This window comes from Lissotriton helveticus, chromosome 9 (assembly GCF_964261635.1).
Source record: "Lissotriton helveticus chromosome 9, aLisHel1.1, whole genome shotgun sequence".
NCBI lineage: Eukaryota > Metazoa > Chordata > Amphibia > Caudata > Salamandridae > Lissotriton > Lissotriton helveticus.
Window position 1 is genome coordinate 287,739,969 of NC_136070.1, and position 18,128 is coordinate 287,758,096.

At 42.0% G+C, this 18,128-nt stretch overlaps 1 protein-coding gene across 2 annotated transcripts in view; it reads right to left on the reverse strand.

The window, feature by feature from the left end:
* The window catches only part of SEL1L (SEL1L adaptor subunit of SYVN1 ubiquitin ligase), a 324,711-nt gene that overhangs the window by 84,920 nt on the left and 221,663 nt on the right, over positions 1-18,128 (reverse strand). For both annotated transcript variants that reach the window (XM_078660004.1, XM_078660003.1), the window contains exon 15: positions 16,245-16,332. In XM_078660004.1, coding sequence (XP_078516130.1) covers positions 16,245-16,332 — 88 coding nt within the window. The remainder of the gene's footprint in view (positions 1-16,244; positions 16,333-18,128) is intronic.

Consider the following 18,128-nt stretch of genomic DNA (forward strand, 5'->3'; position numbering starts at 1 on the left):
GAATTCGTTGCAGCCGTTTTCGAGATGGTCATCGTGCGGTCACACGATACCCCTCTATATAGTATATGGCTGCTTCACTAACAACCCGGGAGAATGGACTTCGTAGGCTGCAGGGGTGTCCTGCTCATGCAGGGGCACCCTCTCACTTAGAACCAAGCACCCTGCCCTCAGGATTGTTACGGTCTGCTAGAGGTTTTAAGTGCAGTGACCCTTCGATATAGTAAACCTACATCTTTAGTAAGTGGTGCATGCACAAACTTACACAGGCCGCAATGGCAGGCCTGTAGTTCCATTTTGAATGGTCTCTCAGGGGTGGCATAATGCATGCTTCAGCCCATGGGAGACCTCTGGGTACATGGGTACCATATAATAGGGACTGGCCAGTACCCCAGTATCCAATCTGGGATGTACCGAGGTACTGAACACAACAATTTAGGGAGAAAGCAGAAAGACTGAGTTCCTGATTAGCAGGATCCCAGTCAGATTACTCAAAACACAGCTTAGTACCAGGCAAAAGGGGGTGGGGGGGGGGTACCCCTGCAGAAGGATCCTACCTTCCTACAGTACCACACACAGTTTTTGATGAAATTAATGTAAGGAACGCTTCCTGTGCCGTTAATGGCAAACTTGGTCATCACTGTCCATGAAACTAAATGAAATGTATTGTTGCAATAACGAATTTGCCATCATCTTTCATTCAGGAATGGGAAAGAATGTTACTGATTATTTTTTTACAACTGGAGTAGGAATCTACTGGCATGAAATGAGAATGGAAACATATACAAATTTGGTTAACTGGTACAATATAAATAAATAAATGCTTCAATCCAGTAGCTCGGAATGTACACGGAAAGGCTCTTGATTGCTTAATTATTTACATGCTTTTAACCCCCCGTGGGCGATGTTTCAATCATTAGTTCATTAGTTCATGTGTACATGAGCAAAGGGTGGAGAACAAGGGTAATATCATGCAGACTAGCCAATTAAGAATCCCGGAAAGAGCCTGCCTTAAAGTCAAGGATAAAGAGCATTCTTCGACTGGCGCATCCACTTCAAAACCTAGTGCAAATTATTAAACAAGGGTTTCCTCCATACAGACCAAGACAAATAATCCACCAAACACCTTAGCTGCTGGCGATAGAGATGGAGGCTCAATAAGTTCATCAGAAGCTACAGGACTTACCTCTCTTCCACCCACCGCTCAGATTTGTCAATACTTTCCGTCCACCCCTTGAGCCCAAATCTGGGATAACTCTGGTACAGACCCAGTTCTTGATCTTCCACCGGGTGCAACACCATATGTAATTGTTTTGGCAAATACACCAAAAAAGGGTCTCTCATAAGTTGAACCTTGGGAATCACTTAGAAATAAATCTCTCCATTGGTTAGGCAGGAGGACCGGTCTGACTGAGCAATTATTTAGTGAGTTTAAGATGGTGAGAAGGGTCCAGTGGGTGGGCAACACTGGGAAATCGCTACCGGGAGACTGTATTGTTCTCACATTTAGATCTCCCACGCTAGTAAAGAAAATCCTTTGGGAGGCTGGAAATAACTTTTTAGTAGCGGGCGGGATCAACATACTGCCCCTTGGCTTTTTTACCCTCCCAGCACTAGGTACCCGACCGAAATTTCAGAAAGTTTGCCCATTCCTAACTGCCCCTTGTGCATAGAGGCTGAGAGTAGCGAAACTAACACCCATACTTTGTCCTATCAGTCCATATTAGAGAATAAAGGCCCAGTCTTAACTGGGAGTGATACCTTAAAACGAGAAGGGATCGGAATTGTAACGAATCTAGATTTAAGTGGAGCGCCCATCAACCGAGGCATTGTGTCTTCTGAATCTCCGTCCGAGTCTGGACTTAAAATAGCCTCTGGAACGTAGCAGAGCTGCACTCCAAAGTGATCATTGACATTTGGCTCAGATTTGTGGGAAATGTTATTGTGCTTTGCCTTCAAGAGACAAGGGCCACATCAGCTATACATATTGAGGGATATAAAACGTACTTTTCATCAGCAACTCCCTCAACTTCTGGGAGAGCTAAAGGGGGCCTGATAACATACATCTCTAATCTCTTAGAGATTATGGAAATTGGCAGTTGAAAAGTTATAAGGAGGCAAGATGGCGGACGCAACAGCGTCCGAGTGAGCTGCACTGGACTGGACTCCGGTCTCTAGAAACGCCTCGCATTCTATACAGAGGACTACGGTCGGGAAAAACCGGTGCAATTGCTGAGGTTACGTTAGTGCTGGAGAAAGTAAACAGAACGTTGAACCAGCTGCCGATAATGAGGGAAGAAGCGATATGCACATAGACCAGTGGACCTGCTACCGAAGAACGCTCCGCTTGTCTCAGGCTCCATCGAATCCCACGCCTCTGACCTCTCCTCTACTGCAATCACTGCGCTCACCACGCTTACCGACAGAGAGAAGTAGGTTGACTTCCAACGAGCGGTCAGAGCAAGGAGAGCAAAGGGAATACCAGGAGCAAAATCGAACGGACAAGCAGGAGAGCGCAAGTACGGAGCAAGCAGGGAGGGTGAGACGGCGGAGACGCGGGAGTGCTGCATTTTCTAAAATGTCTCCAAAAAACCCTAATATCGGAGCGGCACTCAAGCAAACGAGGCCGAAGACGAGAGCAACAACGGCGGCAGCGCAAGACTCAGGTCAGAGAGTGACGGGGGGAGCAACGGGGGGCACAGCTGTTGGCAGTGTACTGAGTACGAGTGTGAATGCCTCTGTGAGTGTGACCTCAGAGCCCCCCCCGGCGTCTGTTGCTCCTTCTGGTTCTCCGGATATTCAGGTGTTAGAGGATTCAACCCAAATGAATTCTGGGAGTTGTAGGCTTGGTGCAATCCCCAAGATTCCAGGGATGTTTACAAAAAAAATGCCTGCTGTTGAGAAAGTATTGTTAGAACAACCGAAAAATATAAGTGCTCAAAGCTACAAGCAAGATAAACACCCTTTGAAATCTATCAATGTGGATAATAATTCGGGTAATGGAATAACTGCACCATTAACAACATTAGTAGCAGACACAGCATTAGTAGCTGACACAGCTATAGGCTCCAACACCATTAATGAAGCTCTAATTGAGCCACCTCCCATCGAAGATACAGACTCTATTGACTCTGCAGGGAATTTTTATTCTATGACAGACTTGTCTCAGGCATTAGAATCTGATACTGAAGAGAGAGGGGGAGAACTGAGCGATTCAGAGAAGTCACTACCTGAACTCGGGCAAGGTGCAAGAAACGATATTGTGAGTGAGGATGAATCCCTGGATAGACCTGAGTGGGGGGCCGACAATAACTCAATACTCACTAAGCAAGCTACTAATGGTCATCCTTCCTTATCAACTTCGGCGATTACGGGGAGATCAAATCAAACCCCAGGAGGGTCAGAAGCTCCAGAAATTACTTTAGAGGTTTTATACCAAGTGATGCTTCAGCATAGAGAAGAAACTAGAACTGAGAATTTACGACTGCAAGGTGCAGTGAAAAAAGTGCAAAATAATCTAAGGAAAGTAATCAAAGCATCCAACCAAACCATTGCTAGGGTAACAGAAACGGAAAACAGGATATCAGTAGTTGAAGATTCTGTGGCCGAACAAAAAACTCAGATAATGGCAATGGAAGGTTTAAAGGAGGAGATAAACTGGAAGCTTGTGGACTTAGAAAACAGGTCGCGTCGAAACAACCTTCGAATTTTGAACATTCCAGAGGGGAGCGAGGGGTCAAATATTCATCTATTTGTGGTGGAGTTATTCAAGGATGCCTTTCCTGAGTTGAATCATTGGAAATGGGAGACGGAGATACAGAGAGCCCATAGATTTCCATTTCAAAGGAATGCTCGACAAGATGCATAGCACATTCCAAGAGCAATACTAATCTCTTTAAATATTTTTTTGGCAAGAGAAGCCCTTTACGATCTGGCTAGACCTAACAACAAGCGTAAGGGGAAGGGCCTGGAGTTTTTTGTGCGGCCTGATTACTGCCATACTACTGTTCAATTGCTCATACCAACTTTTCAATCTAAAGGCGTACAAGTTTTCTTACTGAACCCGGCTAAACTTAAGATAGTATACAAGGAACGTTCTTATTTTTTTACGTCTGAAAAGGCGGCAAAATAATTTTTGGCCTCATTATGAGTTCTTGATTGTGGAAAAAGCTATTGAAGGAACTTAAGGAACTTAAGGGGATGGAACTAATTTTTTTTTTTTTTTCATAGTGTGATAGACTAAAAGAGGCTATTTTTGTCTATTCTGTATTCATATAACTTTTTTTGCTGTTTCCAGGTTTTTGATGTCTGGACTGACTGATTCTAGAATTATAATTATAACTGTTGTTCTTTGTGATGGTTATAGGCTGTTGTATACTGATATATAAGAGCGTATTAGAGGTGAGCCGAGAGACTAGAGTCAAACAGCGCAACTCATGTCATCACTTCTAGGGACTAATGTGTCCCTAAGCCTCATTTGGGAGGGGGAAAGGGTGGGGGAGGGACGGCTAGGCAAGAGTCAGGGGAGGCTTGGGGAGGTAAGGGAAGGGGCAAACAAAGTCAGAAAATCTAATAATCTGTTTGAGCGGGACAACTTTTCTAATGGTTGCTTTTGTTTTTTCATTAAATTTAATGTGTGGTTGCACGAACTGAAGTTGTTAAATTTAAGAAAACTCAATAAGAAAATGATGTTAGTCAGTGGAGGAAATTTAGATAAAGGATTTCATTTTAGAGAGGTGAAGAATATGAAGACATTTGATGTAATTCTTAAACAAGATGGAGAAATTACGAATATGTTCTTGGAATATATGTGGCCTAAACAAAAAAAAAAAGAGGGATCGCTGCGCACATTATTCAAACCATGAAAATCGATATTCTTTGTATTTAAGAATCACATATTATGTGGAGGGACAGACAAATGTATAATGAGCTAGAAATGGATGTATTAACTTGTACACGGCAGGGAACAACTACAAAAGGAGTAGCAATCCTGATAAGAAGAGGTCTTGGATGTTCTAAACGTTGTAAGGCTGATGAATATGGTAGTGGGCAATAGTGGAACTCAGCATTAACAATAGATTATGGACAATTTGCTCAATGTATGCTCCGAATATAGATGATCCAGAGGTGTTAAATTTCTTAAATCTAGAACTTGCCTACTGGTCACCTGCGTTAATTGTCTGTGGAGATTTAAATCTTCATATTGAGGATAATGTAAATATATGTGGTACATCTCCGTATCAAGGGGGCAAAAAAAAAACAACATTTAGAGCAATTCGCTCTTTGCTATTAGATCATGGATTATCTGATGTAGCCTATGAAAAAAATCCTATACATCCAGGGTTCACATTTTTTTCGTTCCCCCATAAAAAATTTGTACGTTTGGATTATTTTTTTTATTAAACCTGCATTTATTAAAGATGTCTCATTTGAACTATATCCACGTATTATATCGGACCATAATCCAATAATGATTGAAATTAAAATAGATAGTTTATCGTCTTCCCAGCTTAGACCCTGGACATTCGACAGGAAATTAGTAGTAGACTCTGATTATGTAGAATATATGTCAAAATGGATAAAGGAATTTTTTGAAATTAATAGAGGAACAGCACAAGTTAAGAATGTCTGGGATGCTTTTAAGGCAGGGATTCGCGGTGAATCATTGTCTTATGTTATTAAGAAACAAAAGATCATTCGACAACAAACCAAATTAAACTATAAGAAAGTTTTGGATTGGGAAAAGAAACTTATAGCAGCAATTGCTCTGTCACAGGACACAACGGAGATCGAGAATAAGTTAGCTATTCACAAATCACGAGTATATGATATATTTGCAACTAAATTAGCGGAACAGATGGCAATTTTTCGTTCTCAGATGTATGAACTAGGTGAGAACTCAGGTAGAGTATTGGCTAAAAAAATTAGGCAACGAGAGGTTTACAATACTATAGATTCTCTACGTGATGACACAGGTCAGATACAAAACAAATCGGAGTCAGTATTGGAAATTTTTTGTCAATTGTATGCTAAACTATACCAATATGATGCTTCAACTTATTCACCAGATCTTTTCATGACTTTTGGTAGAACACTCCAGGTTACTCGTTTATCTGATGCCCAAAAATCGGCTCTAGAAACTGATATTGCATGGGATGAAATAGAAAATGCATTACAATCATTGGCGTTAGGGAAAGCAATGGGTCCTGATGGTATTCCGCTGGAATTTTATAAAACATTCAGGAATGTTATAAAACAAGATATACTGAGCACTTTTCTTGAGGCACAGAGAGGGAATCCACCATCCTCGTGGAGTGATTCTATAATTATGACATTTCCCAAAAAGGATAAAGATCCCCAGAACCCGGCATCGCACAGGCCAATTTCTTTAATAAATGCGGACAGTAAAATATATTCAAAAATATTAGCTTATAGAATTGCACAAAAAATATCTACAATAGTATCACGTTGGCAACATGGCTTTATCCCGAATAGAGATACTTCTGACCATATTCGGAGAATTATTGCACAGATGGATTGGGCAGAAGGTACCAACACACCAATGGGAATTGCCCTATTGGATGCTGAAAAAGCATTCGATAGGGTAGCCTGGCCCTATCTTTGGGACCTACTTGATATGAAGGGATTTGGACCAGGTATAATTGTGGCTTTGAAGTTTCTATATCAAAATCCAACATCTAGAGTCAGACTGGGCTTGAATAAATCCCCCTCCTTCTTTATCCAACGTGGAACACGTCAGGGCTGTCCAACCTCCCCACTTCTTTTTGCTATCTATATAGATATGTTCTTGAATAAATTAAATCAGGATGATGAGATAAACCCAGTAGAGGTAGCGGGAGTGAAGTATAGAGCACTGGCATACGCAGACGATGTGGTAGTCATAACTAAGGACATAGTTAAGGCTTTTAACAGGGTAGAGGAAATGGCAGTAGAATTTGGCTCCTTTTCAGGATATAAGTTAAATCTCTCTAAAACACAAATACTCTGTGTAAGTCAAAATCCTCCACCTCGAATGAACATAGTTACCGAAGCGATATACTTAGGTGTCAAGTTAACTAATCCAATTATTAACATACCTAAAATAAATTTTAATCCAGTATTAAAAAAGGCCAATTCGACGTTACAACGTATTGATCATTTACATTTATCATTATATGGAAGGAACAATATATTAAAAATGCTGATCTTACCAAAATTCATATACTTATTTAGAACAATACCACTAGAATTTCCATTAGAATTCTTTAAACAAAGTGAAAAAATGATAGGGAAATTCTTATGGGGTTATAAGGGCATTCGAAGGGCCTATAAAAAAATGATCCTACCAAAGGAAAGAGGAGGATGGGCTACACCACATCTTTTGTTTTATTATCTGGCAGCGGTATTACAATATATAGCTCCTTTAATTATCGGTAACAAAGCCCCAATCTCATCAGCACATACCCCTTCGATCTATGAAATCTCCTTAGGCATTAAAGCAAGAGGGCTTTTTTTAAGATTAATTGAACCCAGTTACTACAAGAAAATAAAATTTAAGATTGTAAGTGCAGCATATAAAGCATGGAAAATTCTTAGAAAACATATAGGCCTTCCAAAAATATCAAGATATACTCCACTAAATTCAGCACATTGCTTTCCTCCTATATTTAGAGATGCTATTATGCATAAATGGTGTGACAATGGTATCGTACATTTAGGTGATCTTTGGACGAAGAATCGTATATCTTCATTTGATGAACATCAAACTAAATTTAATCTTACGAGATTTGACTACTTTAAATACTTACAGATACATAGTTTTCTACAATCTACACTATCTCGAGAACAACAAGCTTTACAAAAGATTCCACGATTGAGACTCTCTTTAAGAAAAGGAAAATTGGTTATTGTTATGATATTTTTTTGACTTTTCTCTTGGATGGCTTACTTTTGATACAACAAAAATGGGAAGCGGAAATAGGAAAAAATGTACTGTTTGAAGAATCAATTGAGCTAGCTAATTCTGTGCTAATTACCGGTAGGTCACGTACTCAACATTACATGATATTGTTTGATTTGTATTACACTCCAGCCAAGGTAATGAAATGGGGCGCCACAACTGGTATTTCTTGTAACCGATGTTCCTTGATAGGAGCAGATACTATTCATATGTTTTTTTCCTGCCCCAAACTTACAATATTATTTTTAGAAATGCAGACATTTATGCAGATTATATTTGGATATATACTAAATTTAACCCCGGAGTTGGTGTTATTTCGACTATCAACTGATACTGTAGGAAAGAAACATCAATCCTTGATTTTTATTATGATGTCTGTATACCGAGCATGTATCACACAAGAATGGATCAGCGCAGATTCTCCTTCCTTTTCCATGTGGAGATCTCGGCTGTTAGCCAAATTCAATCTAGAATCTGCAATTTATGAAACAAAAGGATGGAAAAAGAAACAAAGGGGAAGAAAAATCTGGGCTCCAATATATCAATGGACACAAGAAGGAATCAATGGACAAAAATAAGACATTACTCATTCACAGCAATTTTGTTTCCCATAATGTTAAACTGGTCCCAAACTGTTGTTTGCTTTTATCGCATGCTGTTATCTGACTTGTTTGCAATGAAAGTAAAATTATTTAAAAAAAATAATAACTCTGGAAATGAATAAAAGCGACACTTATGCCTTGATGAATTTTTATAATAATTTACATCAGGTTGAGCTAATAGCAACCCTAAAGGATATTTCACTCTCCTTACAGGAATTAAAAAATAAGTCCATTAAAAATGTCTTAATTATTTGGGGGGGGGCGATTTTAACCTTACCCTATGTATCTATAACAATAATTTAAATTGTGGTCTCCAGGATTAGAATAAAAATACTTTAACTCATTTTTCCCACACAACAAGTGGGGACCATCTGAACGAAATATTATTCGCCCTGGAACTAGGGTTGGCTAATGAACTAGTGGTCCCTTCAGTCCCACTAACTTACACTTTTAATGGAAGGGGAGCTTCTAGTATCATAGATTTTATATTTGTTTCAAGTAATTGCATACTGAATTTTAAAACTCACGACAATGCCACCAGCGACCATTTCCCTAATAGCATAACAGTATCTTTCCCCCATAAATTAGATAAGCGAAACCCACTGAGAATATACGGGCAAAGAACTTTATTTTTGGATAGGTTAAACGGGTATTCGCTTAAGTGGGATAAGATAGATCCAACTGTGATCACCGCAGAGATAGTGAAAAATTCTTTAACATCTGTTGAGAAGTGCCTAGATCTTACTACTCCTAACGAAGAGATTCTGGATAGTTTCTCCACTATAACAAGAGCAGTAAAAGTAGCCCTGCGTAGGAAATTAAACTAAGGATGGTTTAACAAAATTTGAACAAAAGCGTATTCTAATCTAAAAGCTGCCCTTCATAAAACAGAAAGAGATACAAGAAATTGCCCATTTCAGAAGGGTGTACAATCAGGCTAGAAAAGCCGAACTGAAAAATGAATTATGGGCACCATTACATAAAAGTTGCATTATGAAGGACAACACTGCATTCTGGAAAACCATCAAGTCTCATTTCCTTTCCGAAGCTAGTAATAACTCTAAAATAGATATAGCTATAGACGAAGCAATGTGGATACAACATTTTGTGGGGATATTTGGCCTCTCATCTCGGGAATATTCCGCTCAAAATGAGAAGGAAAAGATAAGCCCACATCCCACGAAATCTGTTTTCCCCATAGCCCTTGAAATTACTTACTTGAAAGTAGAGCATGCTCTGTTAGCCAGTAAGGGGGGAAAGGCGCCTGGTCCCGATGGGGTCCCAGTAGACCTTTTTTAAGCATAATCTGGAACTGTGGACTCCAATACTGACCAGAGTCCTCGAGGCATCCTGTGCCGTGGGCCTCGTAGAATCAAGGTCAGATTCAATCTTGGTCCCGATTTTCAAAAAGGGAGATCTCCAGTGCCCATCTTGCTACCGTCTCATATCCCTCTTAGATTCCCTAGGTCAGTAGCGGGACGTATTATTCTCAATCGCCTTCAGCAATGGGCAGATGCTAATAAGATACTTTCAGACCTCCAATTCGGGTTTAGAGAAGGACTGGGCACCACGGAGCAAGCTCTCAACTTGACCCTCCTTATTGGTAAATATGTCAACGCAAGGGGCGGGAATCTGCACATGGCTTACATTGACTTAACCGCAGCTTTTGATTGCGTAAGCCATTCCAAATTATGGTCTATTCTATTTGATATGGGAGTAGAGCTTCCTTTGGTAAACTTCCTACGGGAATTGTACTCCAACACCATGGCTAGGGTGAGGTTTGGTAAAAAGGGGGAACTCACTGCCCCATTTTGCGCGGAGAGGGGGGTAAGGCAGGGTTGTGTCCTGGCACCCTTTCTTTTTACACTCTATACGAACGGTTTGGAGTGTGCCATGCTAAAGGGGTGCCAGGACTTGGCCCTCATCAATTCCTCCCTGATGGCAGGTGTAGTGCCCCCTCCATGGAAGCAGGCCAGAGTTAAGGCTTTATTAAAAAAGCCCAACCTTGACCCGGAAGACTGGTCTAACTATCGACCCATCTCTCTGCTGCCAAGGCTTAGTAAAATCGCAGATAAACATGTCAACCTTGCACTATCCTCATTCATTGAGACCGAGGGAGCCCTGCATTCCACCCAAACGGGCTTCAGAACTAAGCATGGCACAGAGACTGCTCTGGTTGCGGTGGTGGAGGAGACTAGGAAAATTGTTGACGCAGGAGGCTGCGCGGCGGTGGTCCTGTTGGACCTCAGCACAGCCTCCGATACGGTAAACCATCCACTCCTGATCCATCGTTTGCGGGAGGCTGGCATTGTAGAGGTTGCCCTTAAATGGCTCCAGTCCTTTTTGTCAAAGAGATCCTTCTCAGTCTTTGAAGATGAAGCAGCATCCAAACAACTTCAACTGCACTACGGCGTTCCCCAGGGATCCTCATTGAGTCCGACCACGTTCAATATCTACATGAGGCCTTTGGCCGATGTGGTTCTTCCCAGGGGAATTCAGGTGGTCACCTACGCCGATGACACGCAGTTGGTTGTCTCCCTTACTAGGGCGGATGCTGTGGATTCTGAGACCTACAACCTGTCCCCTCTTACCAAGGTTCTCGAATGGATGGATGCCTCTTTTTTAAAGCTCAACGGATCCAAAACCGAGATTATGTTGTTGGGATAAAAGGCCCCTATTAATCTTGATTTTTGTTGGCCTAGCTGTCTGGGCCCATTTTCTACCCCAAAGAACCAAATTAAGAGCCTGGGGGTTTGGCTTGACCACACTCTGGGCTTTCGAGTTCAGGCTCGTAAGGTTGCCTCGACTTGTTATGGCCTTTTGAGGCTCTTAAGGAAGGTGCGGACTCTTCTTCCCTTCGAGGCGAGACGGATCCTTGTCCAGTCTCTGATTCTTTCTCGACTGGACTACGCGAATGCGGTATATCTGGGTGCACCTTTAGGCACTATTAAGATTCTTCAGTCCGTCCAGAACTGTGTAGCCCGTATGCTCTTGGAGGTGCCGAGACATGGCTCGGCGAAGGCAGCCGTACGATCTCTTCATTGGTTACCAGTGCAGGAAAGGATCCGGTTTAAAGCCATGTGTATGGCCCATAAGTCGAAAACTAAAAATGGTCCGGCCATCCTTCGCCCTCTGTTCTGCCAGTATCAATCCTCCAGAGCCTTAAGATCTAACCATCGTAACTTGCTCTCTGTACCGAGGGTCAAGCGCTCTCGCTCAGGTGGACGCCGGTTTGCTGTTCAAGCAGCTAATAGCTGGAATCAACCTCCTGACAATTTACGGCTCAAACCCAATCATCTAGTGTTTAGAAAACGGCTAAAGACCTTCCTGTTCTGCTGAGTAGTGTTGCTTCGTTATGGTTCAAAAAGCGCTGGGATGCCTCCGGGTAGCCAGCGCTCTACAAATGTGTAATCATTCATTCATTTATTCATTGAAAAACGCCCAATACCTGCCCTACTCTATGCCGATGACACTGTGATTTTAGCCCGAACCCCTTTAGAACTTCAACGTGCTCTGACGAGATATCATAGCTATATGGCTGATCTAGATCTCAGAATCAACATTAAAAAAACCTTTGTAATGTCTATAGGATCTAGACACACGAAAACTAGGGGTATTTTTATGGAAAACACTAAACTTGAGAATACAAAGACCTATCCTTATTTAGGAATTTTAATGGATGATAAATGCTCATGGAGACAGGCAATTGAGGCCAGAAAACTGCTTTTTATGCGGGCTACAACAGCATTAGTCAATTTCGCACAAAGATTAGGAAAGAGGCCACCCGCGGAACTGAATCAAATCTATCAGTCAAAATGTAGAAGCAAAGCGACTTACGAAGCAGGGGTCTGGGGTTATGGTAAAGTGGAAGCCTTACAAAAAGTAGAGAACAGTTTTCTGAGATTCCTCCTCGCTGTGCCACGAGGTTCTTCTACCTATAGCTGCCACTTGGAATTTGGCTTGTCGTATGTTACAGACCTAGTCAAGCTCCAACCAATCCTTCTGTGGCACTGTCTTTGGTCATCTACTAATACCACTTTTTGTCAAGGACTCTTACAGGACTGTCTTTCCCTTGAAAATAGACACAAGATCGGCTGGCTTGTTTATATTAAATTATTCTTGTACGATCTGGGATTGGAAAAGTATTACCATACCCCTCCAATAATCTCAGAAATATCTAGAAAAGGGTTTAAAAAATTATGTTTGACCCATTTGGAGCAACTCAGGTTGGCCACCGAGGCAAGCAAATCTTCTGTCCAACATCTGTTAACAATTCAAACCACTCTGGCCATACAGCCATATTTAAACTTCAATCTGAGTGGTTACGAAAGAGTTTTGCTGCCTCGATTTAGGTGGAATATATTTCATCGCCTGGTGTGCTTCCCGAAAACTAATGATTGGTCAACGAACCTTATAACTTGCCCCTGTGATGAAGTTTCTATTCAATCAACGATTCATGCGGTTCTATTTTGTAAATTTTATAAAGAGCCGAGGAACCGTTGGTTAATCCCGATATTAAAAACCCTGGGATTTCGGAGATGTCGTCCAGCTTACCTTGTCTTGCAACTTTTGGAGGAACCATCCTTCGCGAAAAATATTGCTCGGTTCCTGAAATTTTGTGTAAAGCATAGGCCAAACATAGGGTAGGATATGTATTTTACAGACTGAATAAAGAACTAAGTCATTTTCTATTTTCTTGTGCTTATAAGTAGCCTTAGAATGCCCGCTAACACTTAGCCTGTACCGTAGCACTTTATTCGCTGGTTTGCTTGTCAATGTTTTAATTATTGATATCCTTAGAGGACAATAATTTCAAACCATTGTTTTTATGCAAATTTTTAAATGCACTTTTATGGTTTTTCTAAATTCTGAAAACCGAATAAAGGATTATTTGATTTGATTTGACTCCAAATAGAAAATTCCTGCAAAAGAAATATGGGTTCAACGAGCGGAAGACAACTGAAGAACTAAGCTGAGCGACCACAAAAAACTACCTACCCATGTTTTAATAATGCTATGTGAAGTGAACATAAAACCGCCTCAATGAGAATTACTGCATATACTAGTTGCCTGGTAAGCATCTGTTTGTAGCATGTAGTGCTGGAGATTAACATGCTTAGCATACCCGTGAGGGCTGAGTGACAACCCCAGAAGTGTGGAGTACGAATGCGCTCTTGCCTGGGTTGGAGCTACTAGGATGACAGACAGTTTGTGGGACTTGCCTGTGATTCCTTAAAATGAAGGGAAGCAGTGGGAAAGGTGGAAAAGTATAGGCAATTATCCCTGTATAGTTCATCCATAGTATGTTGCTAATAGACTGAGGATGTGGGTACCTGATGGCCAAGCTTGGTCTAGACGCAGGGGTGCTAGAAGTATGTGTGAAGGACATGGGGTGGAGTTCTCACTTGTAGATTTGTTGATTTGTTTTCTGAACATGTCTGTAAAATCATTGTCTACCCCCAGAAGATGCTCCGCCATGAGGTGAATATTGTAGCGGAGTGCTCAGTGCCAGATTTTCTCCGCTAAGTGAGAGCTGAGGGAAGTGCTTGCCAGCCTATTTTTGGATGTAATACATGGTGGCCATGTTGTCTGCCTTGATTGGGACTACCTTGCTGCAACTGACCTGGAGAAAAGCTTTGAAGGCTAACTGAATGTCAAGCAGTTCCAAGTAATTGACTTGGCAACTCTGGTGTTGACTGGGCCACTGCCCTTGGACTGTATACTGGTTGAGATAAGCACTCCACAGTGTGAAAGGGGCATCTATGGTAATGGCCATCAGTGGGATCTGGTGTGCGAAAGGCCTGCTTTGCACCAAGTTGGTGCATTATTGTGTGGCTATAATAGCCTGTCAACAGTGTCTAGTTGGCCAAATCATGTTAACAGCATAATTCCACATCTAGATAATCCACAAGCTAACCATTGCTGCTAGAAGGGTACTGCTATAAAGTCTGTGCTAAGCATGGGTGTCTACACCCACATATGCTATGAACGGAAAATACACAAGGCTCTGCGTTTCTTACTGAAAGGCTAATTGAGACTTTGATGCATGCTGCAGTCATTGAAGATCAAGGGCTGTCCTACTGTCAGTGCTGCCTCTGCTCTCAGGAGGGAGGAGCATGCATCCTTGTGCTTTAAAAAGCGCCCACAAACTCCACAGCGCGGGACGCTGCCTGTGCCGCCGCTGCCTGTTTCCTGCTGCTGCCAGTTGTGGGACTCCAAGACCCAGAACCCTCTGCTCTCTCAAGAGGGAGGAGCCCACATCCTCGTGTTTTAAAAAGAGCCCACAAACTCCGCAGCACGCTGCCTGTGCTGCCACTGCCTATTTTCTGCTGCTGCCAGTTGGGGGACTCCAAGACCCAGAACCCTCTGCTCTCTCAGGTGGGAGGAGCCCACATCCTCACGCTTTAAACAGCGCCCACAAACTCTGCAGTGCGGGACGATGCCTGTGCCGCCACTGCCAGTTTTATGCTGCCGCCAGTTGGGGGACTCCAAGCCCCAGAATCCTCTGCTCTCTCATGAGGGAGGAGCACGCTTCCACGCGCTTTAAAAAGCGTCCACGAACTCCGCAGCGCGGGGCACTGACTGTGCCACCACTGCCCGTTTCCTGCTGCTGCCAGTTGGGGGGGCGGGACTCCAAGCTCCAGAATTCTCTGCTCTCTCAGGAGGGAGGAGCTTCCATCCTCTCGGTTTTATTACACGACTCAGGGAGCTGCAGTGACTTGTGCGCTTCCAGTTCTGCAGCCAAGGTTTGTCCTATTGCTTTGACTTTCCTTATCTGCCTACATAGTCCCTGCTACAACTGATCGTTGACTTTGACATCTGGGGATTGGCAGTGGGCCTGTTGTGGTCAACCTCCGTAGTTTTTGTGTATGTAGTTACATTTATTGTACCAGCTTACTCCTGCGATCCATGTACATGGGACAGTGTACCCACTTGGTCTTTTTACAATTATTTGGATATGGGAAAAAGGAAACATCCAGGGGGAATGTTAAATCGCCAAGCAGCACCCACCCCCCTCTTCTATTTTTATTTATATCACAAGTGCAATGGGGGTGCAGGATAAACAGATCATGAGTGTGGAGGAGTTTCTAACAAATTGCACAAATAACATCTCTGGTTTGACTCCTACTGCTATTCCTACCGCTACTCCTACTTCTGACAGTCTACTGGTAATGGGGCAGCGGGAAGATAAGGAATTAGAGAAGTCTACCTTAAAACCCTCTATTACAGCACCTCCTGACACTCTATTTGCCATTCAACCTCCAAGTAAACGCTTTAAAACCCAATGTATTGTGTCGTCCCAGTGCAGTTGTTTTTCCTCATGGCACTGCATAACTAAGAACATTCCTTTTTTTTTTAAACCGGAAGTAGTCAAAAAGAAAATGAGAAAGGGTTTACACCAAAATTGCTGCCTTAGGCGTTTTATTCCTTTTTTTACAACATTATTTGTTCTTAGATATTAATTTTAAAAGTTAAAAACCAGAAACAAATGCTGCATTATTCAGAAAGGTTTGCTCTTCATTTGTAAAGGGTTTTGGTATCTAATGGATGGATGGGATCACTCGGTGTTCAAAGATATTAATGAACATCTCAACACAGAGAAATGGCTGTTCTGTGAAACAGAAATGATGAACAGTGGACAACCATGTATGTGCTAAAAATACTGATACAGATATCATACTTACTATAATACATGGATCCTAACTGGAGTTGGCCATCTACCCAGCCTTGTTCTGCAGCCTTTTGGAAAAACTTCAGAGCCTGGTCATAATTCTGCATAAAGAAGAAAATTACCTTTATTAGTTAAAAAAAAAAAGAGCAGTCATATGCACCATCTTTTTTGTAATCTTCAAGATCGTTCAGATGAAGCACTGCCAGCTATGCTGTATCCTTTTTGATTAACTAAGCAAATACACTCGTACACGACTCGGGCACAGGTTGCATGCATGAAGGTGTTTGTGGAGGGAATGGCTTAGATCGCTCATATGGACTGTATTGCCATGGAGTGGCACAAAAATAAAATAAAAGGACTGTAAACCTGTAAGAGAGGAATTTTATCTGACAAGAGTGTAACGGATCTAAAGGAAGCCAGTCCCCTATGTCTTGTGAGAACCACATTAAGGACCCACGCAGGAACATGTGGTGTTCTCGGAGGAATAACCCTTTTAACCGCATGCGTGCGGCGGTTATTTTTGCGCTGTGCTGCTTTTTTCTAAAAGCCGCGTTACATGACGAGCTGAGATCGTCATGAGCATGCGAGCGGCGCAACTACTGACGAGCTCAGCTCGTCATGAGCACGGAAGTGGTTAAGGCTTTCCATCAATTCTTTAACTACTGGGATCGTAAACAAAGATCTATGTTATATTTTCTGCATATGAGCAGCTCTGGCTGCTAAATCAAACCTAATAAATGTGTTTGCTGAACCGGGTTCTGTTATGCAACAGATAGCAGATAATGTATTGACCCCACGCCTTCAGAGTTTGTGTATGCCTACTAATAAAGTAATGAACAAATGTTTTTTATTTTGCAGCACAACATACAATTGTGAGAATCTAAAGTCATAAAATGCACATATAAAGTAAGCAAAGATCAGTGCTATATTCTTGCTGCTACTAAGGCCCCATCGTCAGCCATAATTTGGGATATACATTTATTTTCCAAATTCTTCCTAAAAAATAAGGCTGTCAGTTTACTTGCTTTATTTCATGAATCCTATATGCAACTTTGTAAAATGAGTTTGAGCCTACCTATAGTGTTCATATATTGTGGTCATTCTCTGTAGTTCAGGATCTATACCAATATTAGATTGCTTATCCATCTGACTGAATTGGTTTTCAATCTCCTGAACCTTTCTCTGACTTTTCATTTTCCAGGATACTAACAAATCTGCTTGGACTCTTAAGACCGTTTAATGAGCTTCCAATAGGCGAGCATGGTTGCAATATTTTCCTGATAAAAATGTTACTTCCCTTCAGTAAATATCTTTCTGGTGCATAGTCTTTCTACCTGCAGACTCCTCGCCGATCCGGCCTGCCTACCCGATCTGAAAGATGGTGATAGGCTACTGGTATAAGGTTCCAAGTTAGTTTCTTGCACTGCACATCCATGCTTTATCTGTTGGTACAGTCTTCGCTGGATCCAACTGCTTGGAAATAAGTGGATGAGGAACTGAGGTCAGTGAACTGAGGTGGCCCTGCATGGCTCCAGCAACATCACACCTGCAGTGCTTGTGGCACCAAAATGCAGTCAGGGTTACCTCCCATTGGAGGAGAGCTATGACAGGTTTTCAGTTCTACTCTTGCACCACAGGATATTGAACAGGTGAGGAATCTTCAAGTCGAAGTTCTGTTCATAGAATACTGGTCAATAGCCTCTGCAAAATGTGCCACTACCTTGGAATCCTGAAGCTCCCGTGCCAGTAGACTCAATCCTCCTTCTATCAACTAATCCCTGGAAAATACAGGCATTTTCACAAAGGCTATAATCCGATATAACCATAACCATAGAGTGGTAAACCATCATTCCAGGGACGAAAAAGGTAATCCAGTCTTTTACACGGCATTGACTGA